At 37.0% G+C, this 19,887-nt stretch overlaps 1 protein-coding gene across 5 annotated transcripts in view; it reads right to left on the bottom strand.

Moving 5' to 3' along the window:
• The window catches only part of LOC137390840 (transient receptor potential cation channel subfamily M member 3-like), a 41,137-nt gene that overhangs the window by 7,795 nt on the left and 13,455 nt on the right, over positions 1–19,887 (bottom strand). For all 5 annotated transcript variants that reach the window (XM_068077156.1, XM_068077158.1, XM_068077159.1 and 2 more), the window contains exons 9-27: positions 19,269–19,458; positions 17,550–17,673; positions 16,418–16,588; positions 15,882–16,016; positions 15,049–15,240; positions 14,402–14,542; positions 14,116–14,216; positions 13,364–13,592; positions 12,115–12,297; positions 10,765–10,842; positions 9,491–9,655; positions 8,434–8,565; positions 8,164–8,262; positions 7,133–7,288; positions 6,273–6,447; positions 6,032–6,155; positions 4,883–5,073; positions 3,949–4,081; positions 179–285 (exon numbers count right to left, since the gene is read on the bottom strand). In XM_068077156.1, the coding sequence (XP_067933257.1) occupies positions 179–285; positions 3,949–4,081; positions 4,883–5,073; positions 6,032–6,155; positions 6,273–6,447; positions 7,133–7,288; positions 8,164–8,262; positions 8,434–8,565; positions 9,491–9,655; positions 10,765–10,842; positions 12,115–12,297; positions 13,364–13,592; positions 14,116–14,216; positions 14,402–14,542; positions 15,049–15,240; positions 15,882–16,016; positions 16,418–16,588; positions 17,550–17,673; positions 19,269–19,458 (2,826 nt within the window). The remainder of the gene's footprint in view (positions 1–178; positions 286–3,948; positions 4,082–4,882; positions 5,074–6,031; positions 6,156–6,272; positions 6,448–7,132; positions 7,289–8,163; positions 8,263–8,433; positions 8,566–9,490; positions 9,656–10,764; positions 10,843–12,114; positions 12,298–13,363; positions 13,593–14,115; positions 14,217–14,401; positions 14,543–15,048; positions 15,241–15,881; positions 16,017–16,417; positions 16,589–17,549; positions 17,674–19,268; positions 19,459–19,887) is intronic.

The following is a 19,887-nucleotide window of genomic DNA, read 5'->3' as shown; positions in this document are numbered from 1 at the left end:
ACTGCTGCTTTAGCTTGTTTTATTACATAACTTTCCTGCAAACAATACAACAGTACAAGCGCATAGAAACGCCACAATGATGCTAGGATATGGAGGTTTGAGGGCATAGAACCTGAAAAAGCTAGAGATAGGAAGGAATGTAATGATATGCCAGACCGATGGCAACAGATTTACATACCCAAATCCTCGAGATGCGATATTCTCATTTCCATAGCCTGCATAGACAACTTGACCTGGTTCTCCTTCTGGTTAATATCATCCATTTTGAGCATAATATTCTCAACCCTACCAAAAGGTTATTGAAAGAGATGAAAAGTTGCGTAGCCACTAATTTTCTGACATCACCAATCGAAATTAAGCTTTCAAAGAAGGATACCAATCTGAACATATAGGATTCATTGTACATCTTAGTCATAATTAGCTTGCAACGTGTCGAGTATTCATGGAGAAACACTAGAACAACAAATAACTTACCTCTCAAGATTGCATGTAAGTCAAGTAAAAGTGCAACATACAGAGTATAAATTTCCGAATGAACAATCTTTATTGTACTTTATACAAACACGTTTATGATTCATGAAATTGAAATGAGCGGATAGTTTGTTAGTACATGTATTCCCTAATATGGTTATGATACATTAACCATCGAGTTATTCCCTAATATGGTTATGATACATCAATCATCGAGTTATTCCCTAATGTGTTTATGATACATTAACCATCGAGTTATTCCCTAATATGGTTATAGTACTTCAACCATCGAGTACATAACCGGTTCAATCTTAATATTTATATAAATGATAGAAATATTTATAAAAATATTAAGATTGAATATTAAAATATATATATTAATATACACAAATAAATAAACCGAGTATTTATTTTAAACCGAAAGACCACAATTATTCTGTTAGTTATTATTTTAAAATCCATTTTCACTTCTTTCATTTCAAATTCATTATAAAACTACTCAGATTGGCATATTCACAATCCTGTTGCTAGTGCCATTCCTCTTCTCCTCCCATCTCATCTAGCATGCAACCGGTAAATGATTGATATGGAAATTTTCCGTAAATTTATCATTATTCATTCCATGACATGTATTTCAGCTATTCAACAGACATTACCATTTTTATTGAATCATGGATAGACGATAAATTCACTCGTACCGGTAAAAATGGAAATGCTTTCAGCCCAACCTCTAATGAAACACTTCACTCGTAGAAGTCAAACGGAGTGCATGAAATATGTATGAGCCATAGCTTTTAATTATGGTCCATTTCAGATATGCAGAGAGCTCTATGTACTTAAGTGAACAAGTTGCTAGAGATCAACAGAAAAATTTGTTACAATTTTTGAGAAGTCCAAGTTACCTGAAAGCCAGATTTTTAAATATTTTTGTGAGCAAAGCTTTTAGCCATATTTTATTCAAAAGCATTAAGCATTCCAAAGCAAGACACGGGAGGCAAAGGGCAGTAGAGTAATATTATCACAAAAATTAAATAAAATAAAAATAGATGAGTGACTAAAAGCTGTACAAAATATAAAAATAGAGAAAGTTCTTATTTTGCTAACTTGTCAATGTTTGGGTTTTGGTATAGGTTGTTGAATGCTATGTAGCATCCTTAAGTAGTCCTTACTACTGGAAAGAGTTGAGTTTTACAGTTAGCAGCTATAGAGACAACACACAGAAGTGAATAGAAGATAAACTATACTCTATTTAATTGGCTGATACAGCTTGTATCTGCCATAATCAGCTGCTCCATGATATTATGCAATGTGACTACCAGTGGCCCCTGATAATCACTCACTAGGAGATTACATAAAATAACCACTGTATTTGTTATCCATAAAATAAGTTAACCAAGCAAAAGATGACAACAGTTATCCACCAGTCAATCATACCACCTGATAGGTAACAACATGAGCGAGCAGCAAAATAAAATGAGTAATGATCATGCGACATACTTTTCACAAGTTCTGCAATGTATCAAGCAGCGAATGAAATAGATCAACATGTAAGTTTTAAGTCGGCAGCTAATTCTGTCCTTACTAGTGCACCCAAGCATATACAGTCAAACATGGATAACTCGCCCACGGATAGCTCGAACACATGCTTAATTCGAACGGTTTCTTTGGCCCGTTCCCACGTAATGATAAATTGCTATAGATAACTCGAACTCAACACTGTTAATTCGAACTGTTTTTTTGCCCAACGGCTACCGAAACGGTTGTTATCGCTTTAGAAAATCACTTTATTCAAAGCCATAGAGGTAAACCTCATTTTTTCGTAATTCATAAGCGTCGTTATTACCACCATCGGCAAAATATTTTGTCAACGACTTTTCTAAAGGTTTGGTGAAATTTGATTTATACTGCTATACGATGAATAGCACGGGCTAGCCGGGTCACGCGCGCAAGAATTTTCGCCACGCACATACAAAACAAAAACAGCATGTTGTTTTTGTTTTGTATGTGCGTGGCGAAAGTTCTTGAGTGCGTGACCCGGCTAGCCCGTGATGAATAGTTTTCCGACGTTGATTCCGTGTTGAATCAACGTCGGAATGTTGAATGTTTAAAACTTCTTAAAAAATTGTTGTAATTAAACGTATACGTTGTCTTAGCTAAAAAAACTATTCATCGTTTGACCTACACACAGAATACGTGTGTACATTCAATAAGTATCCATTCAAAAAGCGTGAGTGATATACAATGTACCGTTAAACCTCGTAAAACTTCTAATTGAACTGCCTCGGAGTGTTGCTCTTAACGAATCCCAGGTAAAGTAAGGTAATCTTTGCATAAACTTCAAGAAAAATCGGCAAAATTGATCGTGGGTAAAACGCTCAAAAGAAAAAGATGTCTCTTCTTTTGAGCATTTCAACAACGATCAAGTTTTGCCAATGTCAATCTAAAAAGCGTCCTGGCAATAACACCTCAAACAACAAACCAATCTCAAGTGATAGAAAAATCTCTATACTTTTTGATAAAAACGTTTTAAACTTTACATTAGAAGCATTTAATTTGAAACAAGCCATTTGTGCTTTTGATTTATATTATAGTTTGTATATGTACATGTATCTACTAATAAATAAGTAAATACATGGACTTGTGACAGTGCTCTGATAACTTGAACGCTCTGATAATTCGAACACTTTTGCTCGGTCCCGTGAAGTTCGAGTTATCCATGTTTGACTGTATATGGAACTGAGTAAATGCTCAGATTGTAAAACAAGAGTGAAGTTTTTCAAATGCACCATTTGTTAGTAGTTGTCAACTTTGCAATGAATTTTGAAAATTCTTTGTTTTCCATTGTCGCTTATATTCGATCTACAGAGCTGTTGAAAACTCCATAACTTGGAGTTTTCTTACCACGCATATACTTAACCAGACAGAGTTTGTTGAGTAGTCCTGAAATCCAAAGTTTAAGAACAGTCAGCAGGGAAGACAGAAAGTGAGCAGGGTAGAGTGTAGAGTCAGCAGAGTATGTACAGCATAAGTACAGAGTAACTACAGAGTAAGTAGGATGGATAGTCAGCATATGGAGTACCTGGTGAACAGGGTGCATACAGAGTGAGCGGGATGGATCACTATGTACATGATGTGTCAAGCTTATGACTTATCGTGAAGCACCTGCTCATGATGAGTCAAGAGAGTGGGTACAGAGTCTATGAGCTAGGTCGTCAGTGAGATGGGTTCATAGTCAATGACTGAAGCACAGCAATCGGCAGTTACAGGTTAAGTAGTCAGCTAGGTGAGTACAGAATCAATAGAGTGGGTATGGAGTTAGTGTTGTGGGCACACAGCTGGCAAAGTGAGTAAAAAGTCAACGGAAGAGGTAGTCAGCAGGGTGAGCCTGAAAAAGACAACAAAGTCGGCATAAAATTAGCCAAGTGGCAGTGGCCAAACATTAAAACCTCCAGGAATGTAGGACTGAGTCAGACCCACCTTTGATTGGTTGACTTGATGCGCTCATCGGTAGACGACTCAAACTGTAGTTCAAGTGTATTGAAGTAGTCATCCACACAGTCCTCCTCAAAGTCATGCAGCCTTCTCACCTCGTCATCAGTGAGGAACAACTCTGAAATGCAGAGAATATAATAACACTCAGGGGCTCATTTAAAATGCTTCTCGTTACCACAACCATAAAACTGTTCCAACTCGATCCAAAAGATGGATTATGCAAGGCTGAAATACAGTGTATGTACAGTTAGTTAGTCACTATGCTGTAGCTGAGTATACAGAGTGTACAGTTAGTTAGTCACTATGCTGTAGCTGAGTATACAGAGTGTACAGTTAGTTAGTCACTATGCTGTAGCTGAGTATACAGAGTGTACAGTTAGTTAGTCACTATGCTGTAGCTGAGTATACAGAGTGTACAGTTAGTTAGTCACTATGCTGTAGCTGAGTATACAGAGTGTACAGTTAGTTAGTCACTATGCTGTAGCTGAGTATACAGAGGTGTACAGTTAGTTAGTCACTATGCTGTAGCTGAGTATACAGAGTGTACAGTTAGTTAGTCACTATGCTGTAGCTGAGTATACAGAGTGTACAGTTAGTTAGTCACTATGCTGTAGCTGAATATACAGAGAGAAGATGACAATAAAGTTATAATAGGAAAACAATGACAAAGGAAAACTTACGGTAAGTGATTGGATTATTAAGATATGCTATGCACTATAGTCAAGCAGGAAGATTGGATTATTAAGATATGTTATGCACTATAGTCAAGCAGGAAGATTGGATCATTAAGATATGCTATGCACTATAGTCAAGTAGGAAGATTGGATTATTAAGATATGCTATGCACTATAGTCAAGCAGGAAGATGAAGGAGCGAATTAACATGTCTGTGTTAAAGTGACTATGTGTGTCAAACTCACTGAGCCCATAATCTTGAATCTTGCGGCTATGCTTACAGCGACGCCGAATCCATTTGCAAATGAGGTAGATAAAACTAAAGATGATGAGTGGTGCCGGAAAAAGAGGTTTTATTTCATACTCGAGAGTCAACGAATATCTTTGGAACATCCAGATCTCCCTTGAGTTTTGGCTAATGCGCTGGTATGTGTTGCTATCAAGAATAAACAGAGAGTTATGCAGCTTATTCGTAGTCTTTCACTAAGTCAGCAAACATAATTAGAATGTGAAACACATGTAACGACAAACCAAAGATAATATATGTAATAACAAACCAAATATATATGTAATGACAAACCAAATATATATGTAATGACAAACCATAGATATATGTAATGACAAACCATAGATAATACATACTAGTCGTATAAAAATCAATCAGACAAAATTAAAGTAGGAAGTAAAAACAGCCAAATAACAGGTAAAAGCTGCTGAGGTGAGACAAGTGAAGAAACATTGGATTGATAAACAATGCTTGAATGGGTAGTGAAATGGTTGAAGTAATGAATAACTGAATAATAAATAATGAATAATGAAACAACCAATAACAACTAAACAGGTTTTGAATAAGTGGCAAAAGATCAGATAACAGACTGAGAAGATATGTGAACAGACAAAAAAACAAATGATTAGAGTAGGAAAGAGCAAAAACTAAAAGGAAAAATGAGTTTGCTAAGAACAAAAGAGCTGCCACATGCACAGGAAGCTGCCATGTGCACAGGAAGCTGCCACATGCACAGGAAGCTGCCACATGCACAGGAAGCTGCCACATGCACAGGAAGCTGCCACATGCACAGGAAACTGCCACATGTGCAGGAAGCTGCCACATGTGCAGGAAGCTGCCACATGCACAGGAAGCTGCCACATGCACAGGAAGCTGCCACATGTGCAGGAAGCTCCCACATGTGCAGGAAGCTGCCACATGCACAGGAAGCTGCCACATGCACAGGAAGCTGCCACATGCACAGGAAGCTGCCACATGCACAGGAAGCTGCCACATGCACAGGAAGCTGCCACATGCACAGGAAGCTGCCACATGTGCAGGAAGACAGCAAAAGCTAAAAAAGAAAGTTTAATGATAACAAAAATAGTTAATGAATCTTGTGACTTACTTGAAGACAGCTATAAGTAGGTTGAGCAATAGGATATTGGCCACTAGCAGGTATGCTGACATGATAAGGGGTGTAATCCATCGGCCGGGGAGACATTCTAAACCCGTGCCATTGCCACAGGGCGCTACAAAATTGTACCCATTGGTAGCAAACCTTAAAATATCTCTCTAAAGAATATAACTGCCCAGAAAGTGACCATGTAAAGCTTCATTGAGATCAAGCGTGAAAAATGGAAACTTACGATCGATGTCTCCGGCATAGACTTCTCCATACAGCATGAAGTATGGCTCGAGGAAGATATCACGAGCCGACTGCCAATTACCCTCGGGATAGGGATTTCTGAGCGACTGCCGAGCGACGCCAAAACTCATGAGCACGATCAAGAGAATAACAATGAAGTTGAGCATGTCCACAATCTAAAAATCATTTACAGAATTAATACAGCAAAAAGCTATGGAAGTCAGCATGTTTGTTAAAGTTTCTATTTTACAGGTTAGTTCACGTGAACACCATCTCAAAGAAACCTATGACACCTTGGATGGAACCTTGTATTTACAGGTTAGTTCACGTGAACACCATCTCAAAGAAACCTATGACACCTTGGATGGAACCTTGTTTACAGGTTAGTTCACGTGAACACCATCTCAAAGAAACCTATGACACCTAGGATGGAACCTTGTAACAAAATTCATTTGTGCCAAAACCATGGATTCGTTAAAGGTTTTATCGTGAGAAGATCGGAGAGAAGATCGATATGATTGAGTAGTTATTTTTTGTCCCCTCTCTATTGGATAAAGCTAGATCTAGGCTATTGGCCAATTCTTTATGAAAAGTAATCAATTTCACGCTTGCGCGGAATACAGCTTGCGTTATTGTTGGTTGGATTGAGCAGAATGGCTAAAAAAAATTTGATGAGCTGCGACCGCCCACACGAATCCAATGTATTGACCTAGGTTTTGTTGCAGAACTATAAACTGGGCATAACTCGCGCACAATGAAAAATCTGTAGAACCTAGAATTGAGCTAATAAAGGTAAATCAGGGAGCCCAAGTTGAAATTACTAGCAAGCGAACAAGCCATAGTTGAGATAAAACGGCTTACCAGTTTTCCTATAATAACTACGTAAGGTCCAAGGTTTTTGCTGACGGCAAATAGCTCCAGTATCCTAATATACCAGAAGATGATGTTGACGCTATAGAGAACACGTCCTGTTAGGAACCATTCTTTATCCTCTTGGAAACTCAGAACTACAGCAGCCTGCAAGTAAGAGGGTGACAGAAACACTTCCACAAAAGAAATCGATATTGTGTCACCAATAGGTTAAAGTTAGACTTTAATAGTTTCACTCAAATAAAGACAGCCTAAGGCTACAAATGACGGTTTATTTGCCTTTAAATTCTCTCTCATGTTGGATTTAGACTGCCAACTTTTGATGGTTTGATTACTGATTATTTAAAGATTAGACAGAGAACTACGGTGACCTCTCACCTTTCGCGGCTAATGAGGGCCAGCGCCACCAGCAATAAGTGAAAATTTGCAAAATAGAAACTAAATTTTAATGTATATGTATGAACCAAATTTTAACATCAGAACATTAAAAATATTGTACTTATTTTCTATATAATAAGTAAGTAAATTGAAGTTATCTTAATTGACTTTTAGTTTATATTTCAAGCCGAGTCCCGGTATTTTAAGTCAGAGAATACGCTTACATAGTATGGGCATAGTTTGGCTTCATCTGGCCTGAATATTCATACATGTGATTAACTGGGTTCGTTGTGAGAAGTCATATGTTCGTAAATTAGTTTTATATATATATATGCGCTTTAAAAAATTGTTAATGTATTTTTAATTATTTCTTAACAAACATTGTTTAACCATGAAGTACTGAAATAGCGAAAGATGAGCCATAAAGTAGGAATTGTTGTAGTAATATTATAGTAACAATCACTCAAACTTATTGAACTATTACTCGCCTCTCTTAGTTAAATATCTGGCATAAAACATCTACTCTTCTACTCTGACTCAGGTGAACTCCATCAACAGTAGTAATGACTGCTAGCTTTGTTAACTTTCAACTTATGCTTGCATGCAACAGTTTAATAAAGGAATACTGTAGACATGTAAGTTACCCAGAATGTAGGCAGCGAAAACATGTCCATGATATTCCAGGCATCACTGAAGAAGACGGCTACCTTGTGTGAGAACTTACTCGGTTCAGATACGAAGATCTACAAGATGATATCTTTTTAGCAGATTTGTACATGCATTATAAAACATAGGTGACTACAAGTACATATATTAAAAAGCATAGAGGTAACCAAAAGTACATATATTATTAAGCATAGAGGTAACCAAAAGTACATGTATTATAAAGCATGAAATAAAAAATGACTAGATACCTCTCGAATCATCTCAATTCCATGAAAAAACACATAGACTAAGACATAGATTTCTTGCCAACTCGGCCATGGTCGCTCTATTTTCATCATAAGCATGTAGTTGTAGAGGCCAAGAAATATTAAGTAAGCCATCTGCAAAAGCAAGAGGCCAGTAAGAATGAGAACCTTCTGGACAATGAAGACATGAGCCCTAGCAGTGAACGCAGTAGAACATTGAGCCAAGTATTGTAGCCTACACACCTTAGACTCAGGACGTGTTTGGCTGCTGAACAGAATAAATGCAATGAAACGAAACAAACGAAACAGACTAATGCAATAACTGTTCTATTATATATATTATATCATATTCTATTATATATATTATATCATATTCTATTATATATATTATATCATATTCTATTATATATATTATATCATAATCTATTATATATATTATATCATGTTCTATTATATATATTATATCATATTCTATTATATATATTATATATCATATTCTATTCTATATATTATATATATTATATCATATTCTATTCTATATATTATATCATGTTCTACATGTATTATATATATTATATCATATTCTATTCTATATATTATATCATGTTCTATTATATATATTATATCATATTCTATTATATATATTATATCATATTGTATTATATATATTATATCATATTCTATTCTATATATTGTATCATATTCTATTATATAAATTATATCATATTCTATTATATATATTATATCATATTCTATTATATATATTATATCATATTCTATTATATATATTATATCATATTCTATTATATATATTATATCATATTCTATTATATATATTATATCATATTCTATCATATATTATATCATATTCTATTATATATATTATATCATATTCTATTATATATATTATATCATATTCTATTATATATAATACAAATTCTCTGCAAACATTGCATAGCTCTGCAATATTCTCATAAATACACACTAGATTGATTCATGGATAGTTGTTTCATCAAGAGGAATGAGAGAAAGGTGATAATAAGACAAGCGGGTAACATACGGTATGCATCCAGAACTTGGTAACCGGAGCTTTGTAGAACTCCGACACCTTTTTGCCTAGCTTCAGCTCCTGATGACGCCTGCGCAACTCTTTTAGCTTCTGCAAGGTCGAGCTGTTGAAAAAACTACTATCAGGAAGCTCCTCAGGTTTATCCAACTCTCCTACCTGAGAGACAAAATTTTCATTTATGATATAGCTAGGAGCTTACCAACCGACATGCAATGGTGACAAATATGTCATGCTTCCAAGTAGGCTCTTTATACCCCTGCAGGTGCCTTTAAACTTATGAAATAGAAAACGAGCCTTAGCTAGAAGACCTTCCTCAAAGTTATGGAAGATCATTTTTAGCAATGAACAAGTTGGAACAAAAAATTGTTTTGGAGTTAAAAACAAATCTTGCCTATGACGTAACGAGGTAATGTTTTTTTGGCAAAACATAAACATGTGAATTACTGACACCGATGCTGCGAACTAGCCAATACGTGAATATCAGACAAATTTGGCTTATTCCTTATTATGCACCAAACAAGTCTTGACAAAGCTTATTAATAAAGTAATAAAAATAATCAGTAAAAATAAGATTAGTTTAAGTAATACTGATCCATACTGATCAATCACTGCTATAAGCTATTAGTCAATAGTTAGAAGTCTGGTGAATAATTTACAGCCTTGCGATATCAATCTTCTGCTCATGTAGAGCAAGGCCAAACCAAGGCCGAAGCAGTTTGCACAAATACCTATGTTAAGCTTGTATCATATTTATATGTTCCACATTAGTTGTCGAGTGTTAACTACACAATTACGCCAATCGGCTTGAGCGTCTCATCTTGTGGAGTTTGTTAGCACTAAATTCTTTTTTTACACAATTGAGAAATCTAGAAATTTATCCTTTAAAAATATCTCAACCCAAATCATCTTTTATACACCTATCCACCTTTGATCTGCTTTCATGAATGAGGAATTTGAACTGATGATTTTTAAATCAGCCAGCTCAAAAACCGAGTGATGTTAGTAAAATTTGCATAGTGTCGCGACTGTTTCTGGTCAACATTTTACAAATATCTGGATCTTTCCATCAACTTTTGCGACTTAAAAATGTTGATAAAACCCAGTATTTGTCAATATTACACACGAATATTAGTGAAACTCCAATTGATGATAGCTTTAGCTAGTGATCATGCATCAATTTTGTGAGCTATCAGTTAACCTTTCTATAATTGTATGATTATTGCTTATGCTAAAATTATTTTCCCAAGTAGATAGCGTATACTCACCTCATTGCGAGGCTCTGATTCATCTACTGGCGCCCAAGTAATCATTTTATTCACCTCATCGGCATGGTCTGCGTAGTTCTGCAAGAGAGCCATTTATTTGTTATATCTAATGAAAAACAATTTTTGCCAGCATGCAATCAATTTATAAAAAAATGGGATTAATGATGGAGAAAAAAGGCTAAAGCTATGAAAGTACTTTACCACACAATAAATTTGTAGATGCGTAACACAATACCATGCGATAAGATATTGTGAAGCAAAGGAATAGTATAACAATAACAGAAAGGTCAGCCTAATGTAATTATCAGAATTTAAAAACTTCTAAAGCAGTAAAAGTGTCAATGAAGCCTTTCAATGCCTTGCATACCCGTAGGAGCCCCGATGCTGCAAGACCATTTGTGAACATGAGAACAGATAACTCTCACATGCAGTAAGTTTTGTAACAATCCCAAAAGAAAGCAACATCAACACACACAATAATGAAGAGTGTGTCACACTGATCCATTGCGGCTGAGAGGATGAGCCAACAGATAACTTAGTGACACTCAAGCAGAGCTGAAGCCCGATGTCGACTAGCGACCAACTAGCTGCCAGTGCATACTGAAAGCCTGTGCAACAGCAAAACATACAGCACAGAGGTGCACCGAGTCTTACGGAACGAGATGACGGAGTCCTCATTCTGTTCTTAGTGTTATATTGGGCCGTGCCAGATAGCCTATTGAATACGCTATTCTTGCGTATGCTATCTAGAAAGGCACTAGAGCGATGTGCCGATAGTTTACTATGAACCTCACTCTACAGAATAGCATAGCATGCATCCAGGATAGTAGATACGAGTCGTAAGAAATATAATATAGACACGTGAGCAGTGCATTGCTATTAGGCTGTGCAGGCAGGCACGTGCCGTGTCAATGATGTACATTTATATGAGTAAACATGCAATCATACAGCATAGCCTACTCTAGAAAACCTTGACACCCCTCATCGTATAAAACAGCAAACAACATGCTGATAGCACAGCGTAACAATGAGTTGCAGTGTAGAACAATTTGCACAGGAGGAAACTACAAAGACGCCCATATGCGAGAATAAAACCATAATGTAAAAAAGGTTGCTCATAGTAGAATAGACTAAAAATATCCTCTTGACTGCCTGTTACTGCAACTCTGAAAGGTACTGCCATAGCTACATACACACATGTGCAAGCGTAAAACAGGAGGCAAATCTCACATTTTTGAAACAAGAGTGATAACTTAAATAAAGCATATATTTTTGGACTGCTTGTCAAATACTTGGACACAGTAGATAAACTGGAGCAGCATTTGGAAATTTATAGAAAGGGAGTCATACATCTATGATGCTGTTGTTATCGATATTCTTAAGATCTGTCTCACTGTTGCTGTCTTCGCTACTTTCGTCATCCTCAAGTTCGTCAATATGCTCCTCTTCGGTCTGTGGGAGCAGTTGCAGCTCTTCCTTGCTCTTGAAGTCAAGGCGGATGATAGTGAAGGGCACTAATATACCAAGTAGTATCTGGAAAAGGCAGAATTACGTGTAAGGAAACCAGCACAAGTTGTCTCTAAGAGAAGTGTGTGCAATGCTGATGACTTATATGTTGAAGCGAATATTCTTAAAAGAATACATCGTATTCGGTATAATTCGTTTTACAGCCCTAAAGCTATGATAAACCCATAAGGCGGTTGCATAAAAGGAATGTATTATATAAAACTGCCAAAAGCTAAATGTTGAAACCGAAATTATTTATAAAAATGGAATTGATAATGTAATAATCTGTAAAAAGGTTTTCTTTTTAGGTAAGAAGGTAATTCTTTTTAAAGGTAAAAAGGTATCTCAGAGACATGTGAGCAGAAGTGTGTAGGTCTGGCCGTAGAGCGAGTGGTAGAAATAGGCGACGCGAGTTACTTTAACTACACTAAACAACATTTGAATTAAATAAATTTATATATTTCATGCTTAATTTCTACGAATTTTTTTAACTTTTACTTACAAAACTTCAAATTTTTTTTATAAAATTTCAGGTGTCAAATGTTAAAAATTAAAAACATTTGCTAAAATTTTTACATTGCGCGTCAACCATTCATATGATTCGAGATGGTAATAAGTCGGAGCTTGACTGTAAAGATTCATAAACCAGTGAGGTATACAGGGTGAAAGGTCAAACTTAGTATATTGTATAAACACAAGCATCCTTTATTTACTATATGCTTTAAGGTTGCAGCGAAAATTAATTTCGTGTTGAGTTGTTTTTAACATAAAGGCTGTTTCTGCATGCTGGCAACTTTTAAATTGCGAGGGTAGTTAAATAATATAAAACTAGTTTAAATAATCAATAACTGGGTAGTTGAAAATCTATTAAATCAGAAACAACTGCAGTTTTATAATAGATCTTCAGAAGACCTCGATTAAAGGCCCAGGTTTAGATAGCGTTTCCAATGGCATTATGCAGACCTGAAAATTTAACATTTGCAGAGTCTCTTAATCCCAACTACTCCGACTTGTGGGACTTTCATGCAAATGTTCCTAACAGCCTAAAAGTCGTTTGCTAAAACTTTGCTAATGTACTCCACTAACGGCAAACCTTGTATGTAGAGCTTTTGTTCATCCTTAGGCCACCCATCCACATGTCAGAGATGAGTGTCTGGCAACAAGGATGAGCTATGAAGTCCCTCATGGTCGCGCTATGAGCGAGACTTATACAAGTCTGGTTAGAGAAGGACTTCAGCTCGTATGTGAGCAGCTGGTAAGCCAGGTCATCATCTTCTTTGTAGCTGTGGTCGAGGATGTCCAAAGCAAGTTTCTGGAACTCCCTGCATAGATACTCTTGTGGTTACACGAACTGGTGCATATCTTACGTTCAGAAAAGAATTCCATGACTGGCATTAACAATTGGCACAAAGGCCGAAATGCTAAGATCATTGAAGATTGCTTACCATACATTAGTTCACTCTTTTGCAACCTTTACAAAAACATGGAACTAATTGAAATTTAATGGAAAAATAAATACTGAGTATCAAATGGCCTCTCACAGCTCCAATAGTCAAACATGTGCCGTCCTCAGGAATATGAACTGCGACATGCGCATGTTATAATTCTATGTAGCGTCTCAAGTAATACTTTTGAGTTGCTAGCGAGACTACAGTGTGGTAAAAGCACACCCAGAATGGATGCAATCTTGAAGTAGAAACATTGGCAACTCATCAACCTAACCATAAAGCTTATCTCTTAAATTGAAACCACCCCCCTTGCTTCCAGATGATAATAACGAGAGAGCACGAGACAATGCTACCGGTTACAAGGTATTATAATAAAGGTACACAAAATAATGCTCACCTGCCATACTCTGTCAGCTCTATGGACACCTCATTATCGACTAGCGGCTCGTCTATTGCCTCTCTGGCCAGAGACTTGTATAGCTTACACGCCACTATCGCCTGCAAATATTAATTATGAACATATTTCACAGCTACAGTAAAGCTTCTCCAACTACAGCGAACTCCCATTACACTGTCACATGTACCCTTGGCAAGTTCTGTGTCCACAAGAAATGTTGCAGTTACTTAATATAATAGCGGTTAAGAATAACATTACTGCCAGCTGAACGTAATCCTTTATCTACCTTGACTAGTGCCTCTTCTTCTCTTCGCCACATGAACTTGGCCATTTTCTGTCTTTTCAGCAGCACAGCCCAAATCATCAAGTCGCTAAACGGAAAAGGAAATGGACTGTCGCTGGAATCCTGGGAACCCTTATTGATACTCTGTAAATAAATGCAGCCAGCATACTACGACAATTTCATGGTATTACAATTGACATCGAACGCACACGTGTATCAGCAATGCTAAACTCTGATGAGATTAATAAAGCTATCGGAACCTGGAAAGGAAAAAGGTGAAAGTTGTGCTACACGGAGGTGCTAAGCAAAGCAAACATATGTTGGTATGTATACGAGTCACCCGTGACCTTCATGGTACAGAAAACATTGTAGCTAGTCCAAAGCATATACAGTAGGTGTGCAAGGACAACATCTTTATAGGGTTGCTGCCTGTAGTTACTAAAGTGCCTAATTTACCTGCGTCCAAGCAAGAAATGGCCTTACTATGCCATAAAGGGCCTAAATACCACAAAAGGAAACTGTAAGACTGATACATTTACACAGAGCCAAAAACCGAATTTTACTGGACTGGGTACGAATAAGTGAAACAGACCACTATTTTCTTATAAATGCGCATCTGGAGCATCCCTCCATACTTGACCAGAACTCACCGGGTATTTATTGCGTGTTGCCTGATAGTACTTTGACTTGAACTTCCGCCTGCAGTAGCGAGACCTGTAAGCACCGCCCATCAACTTCTCTAACACGAGCCCTACGTCTAGGAGAGAAACTCTATCGTTAGGATGCCGGTACTTCTGCACATCCCTCAGCATCATGTGCAGTGTACTTGTTGAGCCAATTTTCTATAAAAGTAAATACGACCGAGTCACAACCAGTTAACTACTTGCTATTAGTATAACGACCATCCAAATACAAACTTTTGTCATGTGACTACTGATGTAACAGCTAGTAACACGAATCTGTGTTAAAAGAGATGATTAATATGGCTAGAGAAAGATAGGAATATTTACCACAAAGCAATCACTAGTAGTTCTTCACAATGTAACACGATACAGCTAGGTTAAACAATACAAATAAGGTAAATAACTTAACGCCTTGCGTGCTCGGGTTTTACTATGAAGACAACATAATGTGCTGAAATTATCATCAGTAATACATTTATTAGTAGTTGACATTATAAAACTTAGATTAGTGGCTTTGTATGTATGTTCACCGAATAACATTTCGAAAAAAAATCTGCAGTAATTTTGAAATATAGTTGGTGTATTTTTATTGAACCCACTGCAGGTTATGTAGATGTATTGATCCCACTGCAGGTTATGTAGATGTATTGATAACACTGCAGGTTATGTAGATAACAGGCATATGATCTTTAACACATTTGAATAACACAACTGTTTAGAGGTTTGATGTCCAAAGGATTGACTACAAAATGAAAAAGCTACTCAACCAAAAAGACCAGATACGAGGGCGGGAGTCTCACCGTGTTGTAGAGCTCCTCGAGATTGTTTATGGTCAGAAACTTGCTCATGTTCACTCCTTTCTCTAGTAACAGCTCCACAAAGTCTACTTTATTTTGGACAAGCGCCTCAAGCATGGCTTGTTGCAGAGAGCCTTCCTAGATGTCACAAATAGTGATGCATATGAGAGAGAGGATGACTCCGACAAAACTCATAATCGATGAGGAATAACAGCCGATAGGAAAAAGCGATGAATCATAGGACGCATAAATAGATCACTGGTTACACCATAGAATCACGGGAATAACGATGAATCATGGAATACAGGAACTCTTTTTAAGGAGGTACTTTTTCATATAGTTATAATCTCCCATAAAGTAACATCCGTCTAGAAAGCAACACATTTCCTATAGGGTAACACATTTTTAAAGATCGCCATAACATAGAATATAAACTTAATCAGCTGCATATCTGAACTGGAGCAATGCCCAAAGCAGAGAGCAGTCATCAAGGGAACATTCCAAACGCAAAAAATCAGAAATACGAAAGTTCAACTGACCGGCCAATCCTGGCCATAAGTGAAAATGTGGCTACGAGCGACATCAACACGATCCCAAGAGAGAGCGAGAGTGAGTTGCTGCGGGGCACTCGTGTTCTGGCTCGTGAGAAGCGCTGTCAAGATGGGCAGGTCTATGTCCTGGCATTGCTCTCCCATACGAAATATTGTTATCTACAAACAAAAACTACCAAGTATAAAGAAAAAACGCTAAGCTTAAGCGAAAGAACACATCTATGTTATCTTGAATAATTCTATGAAGCTATCTATATGGTTGCACATGAGTAAGAGGAGAGCTAATACTCATACGGTCATAGGGCAAACAATGATAAATCTTCACTGACACAACTGATTATATGGACAAGGCTAGCAAGGCTGATAATATGAATGATCTTTGCTGACAAGAATGATTATATGGACAACTTTTGCTGACAAGAATGATTATATGAGTGACCTTCGCTGACAAGGCTGATTATATGAGTGACCTTTGCTAACAAGGCTGATTATATGATCAACCTTTGCTGACAAGAATGATTATATGATCAACCTTTGCTGACAAGAATGATTATATGAGTGACCTTTACGGACAAGGCTGGTCACCCTAGGACACTTATGTATTCGCATCATGTAACTTTCGCGTTTTTGCGGAGTCATCCTCTCGCGCAAATTCATGAGCGAAACTAAACTATCATAACGAACGAGCGAAAACGTGATATTAAATAGCTTTGTTCATTGATATCCACTATAAAATCATCATATAGAGGGGCCTAGATGTCATTGATAGTCCAAGAAACAAATGGCAGCAAGCGATCAAATTGAATTACCTATCTCGCCCACACATTTCTACCTGCGGTTTACAAATACAAACTAGTCCCAAATTGAAAATTTTTTCTTACTAGCGAACTGGACCTGAGGAATCTAATCTCCTTGTTCCACTGCATTTATTTTCACATCACTATATTTTCGCACTCATCAGAGCCGCGAAATTAAGTTGCAGCAAAATTTTACTCGGTGTGCTACTCATGAAACAAAATACTAGCGAAATAAAAGTGTCCTAGGGTATATGATCAACCTTTGCTGATCATGTAAACAGAGGATCTGGTAGACATGAAATAAGAGCAAACGTATATGGTACCAGTTTCTTTCTCTTCATGCACATAACGAGCTCATAGTAGACACGTGCTGCAGATTCATCACCGTAGCTGAATGTCTTTTTTATAGTAGAGATAAGCTGTTCCTTGAGTGTTGATGGCAGCGTTCTATAACAAGGTAAGTATTAAATCACTACATAAACACAGAATATATAGCACAAGACTGGCATATGATAAAGAGCTAGCAATACACTGATGAAATACACAGCTGACACATAGTGTACCTACTGTAGCTGCAACCGCGCGCACTGCAAAACAAATTGTGTTAGCAAATGAAAATAAGTCAAATTTCAGCAATTCTTGTAGAAAAAGTAGTATCAGCGTATTAATTATCTATTATGAGTAATTACCGATTTGTTAAGGCAATAGCGTTTGTACAGCTAACTGCATTGCGATACTTTTGCACACGGAAACAAATGCTACAGACACATATAATGAAAATCAGACAGGCTCAAAAAAATGGCTCATAAAATGAATAAAACATGAGAATAGTTGTGGTTTTCAATAAATATCAGACCTTCACATATCTTCTACCAGTAGAATATCTTTATCCATATATGAAAAGTTGTTTAAGCAAAGCCCCCCCCACTGTCATTGTTGAAAAGTGAATCTCAGATAAAATTAGCATTCAATGGAAATGAATAAAATGGATCGAAATTATGTTTGTACGGAGCTAACTCTTGGCTAATCAATTTTTTCTACAAACGGTGACCAACATGTTCATTCCAACGCGAAGTGCCTAGCAAGGTAAATGATGCATATAATCGGTGAGCCTCGGGGTAGCACCGCAAATGACTGCATATTCACCTTACAAACAAAACAGCTTTCTCAAAGCGTGCAAATCAGTTCTTGAAAAGCGTTTGAAAAGGACTCAATGAAATGTCTAAGATACATCTGCGCCATTATTGTCCTATGTATGCAGAGGCAAGGTGGTGTCTACTACAGATATTAACATTGAAACGGCATCTCAAATCATAAGCAGAATATTGCCTTAGGCCTAATTATATAAAAAAATTAATATATATATGGTAGATTTACAAGCGCTATGCTGATTACCAACTTTAGCGTTGCATGACAATAGAACAGTCTCCTAATAAACTTTGGTAAAATTTTAATTCTTAGTAACTTTAAAAGAGATGCCAGAAGCCACTTGTTAAACCTAAGTTAACCAAGACCGGCCCATTTATCAATTTTAATGAGATAGTGGATGTTATCATTATTGCATAGTTATGCCAACATCTGTGGGCCAGTGCATTGACTGGCTGCTGTGTTACTGCGTATTTGGGCCTCATCATGTTCTACTTACGTAAAAATTAAGCTTTCATTTTCTTTTTTCATTTAATCAATATTTCATTTAATCAACATTCATTTTAGTTATATTTTTACTACTGTAAGAACGTTATACAGTTAATGATATATTGCAGGCATACACAAGTGAAAATAAAAGGTGCGAAAAGGCCAAATAAGTGAGACTGGCGTGTCAAGAGTAATAGATTGGTAACGAGTTTTGCACTAAACAAGTGCTCAAGCAGCGCCTGACCAGGTCTTGTAGACTGGCGTGTGAATCAATTCGAGTATTGATACACAGATGACAAGCCCTTTTCAGTCTAACTAATCAATAACTGCAGCTGCCTGAGCACTCATTTACTAAAGTATTCCATTTTTTAACAATGAGATGTCTTCACAACCGAATAGGTACTCACCCCTCATCATTAGTGTATTTGTGGACAAATGCTAGGAGGTCAGCGGCTCTCCCGCTGCCATCACAGACCACGACAGGCACCGGAGGAACAACCGTCAGGTAGTCAAGCACGGTGCGTATGGTATTGCTTCCGCCTTCCAACACCACGCAAACTATCGGAACTCCACGACCGCGCATGGGCTTCTCTCCTCCTACATACCAGAGACAGGGCGTGATGACTAACAAGGGGGCATAACTACCAAGTGCAAAAATTGGATGAGGAAATATATATGAACACCAACTTTCATTGTAGCTACATAGCCTTGAATACATTTTAGAAGAATGTACAGGTAATCCTGAGGCTCTAGAAAGTCAGAGTAGAAAAGAAAATGGGAGCACAAGCAGACGTACAACATTTCGTATGACTTTATTTGTCATAACATCTCACTTTCTCTGCTCTAATCCTTTTAAGCCAACATCTCTAACTGCCCCAGCTATCAGAGTTACCCACCCTCTCTTCAACAACTCATCACTAAAGTCATCACTAAAGTCATCACTAAAATACTAAAAAACTAAAAAACTCCAGACTTAGCGGCCATTAAGTAATTAGTTAAATTGGGAGATGAACAAGACGCCAGCTT

The sequence above is a fragment of the Watersipora subatra genome, chromosome 3, assembly GCF_963576615.1.
Source record: "Watersipora subatra chromosome 3, tzWatSuba1.1, whole genome shotgun sequence".
NCBI lineage: Eukaryota > Metazoa > Bryozoa > Gymnolaemata > Cheilostomatida > Watersiporidae > Watersipora > Watersipora subatra.
Note: the sequence above shows the minus strand (reverse complement) of the source record. Positions and strands in the feature narration are given on the sequence as shown.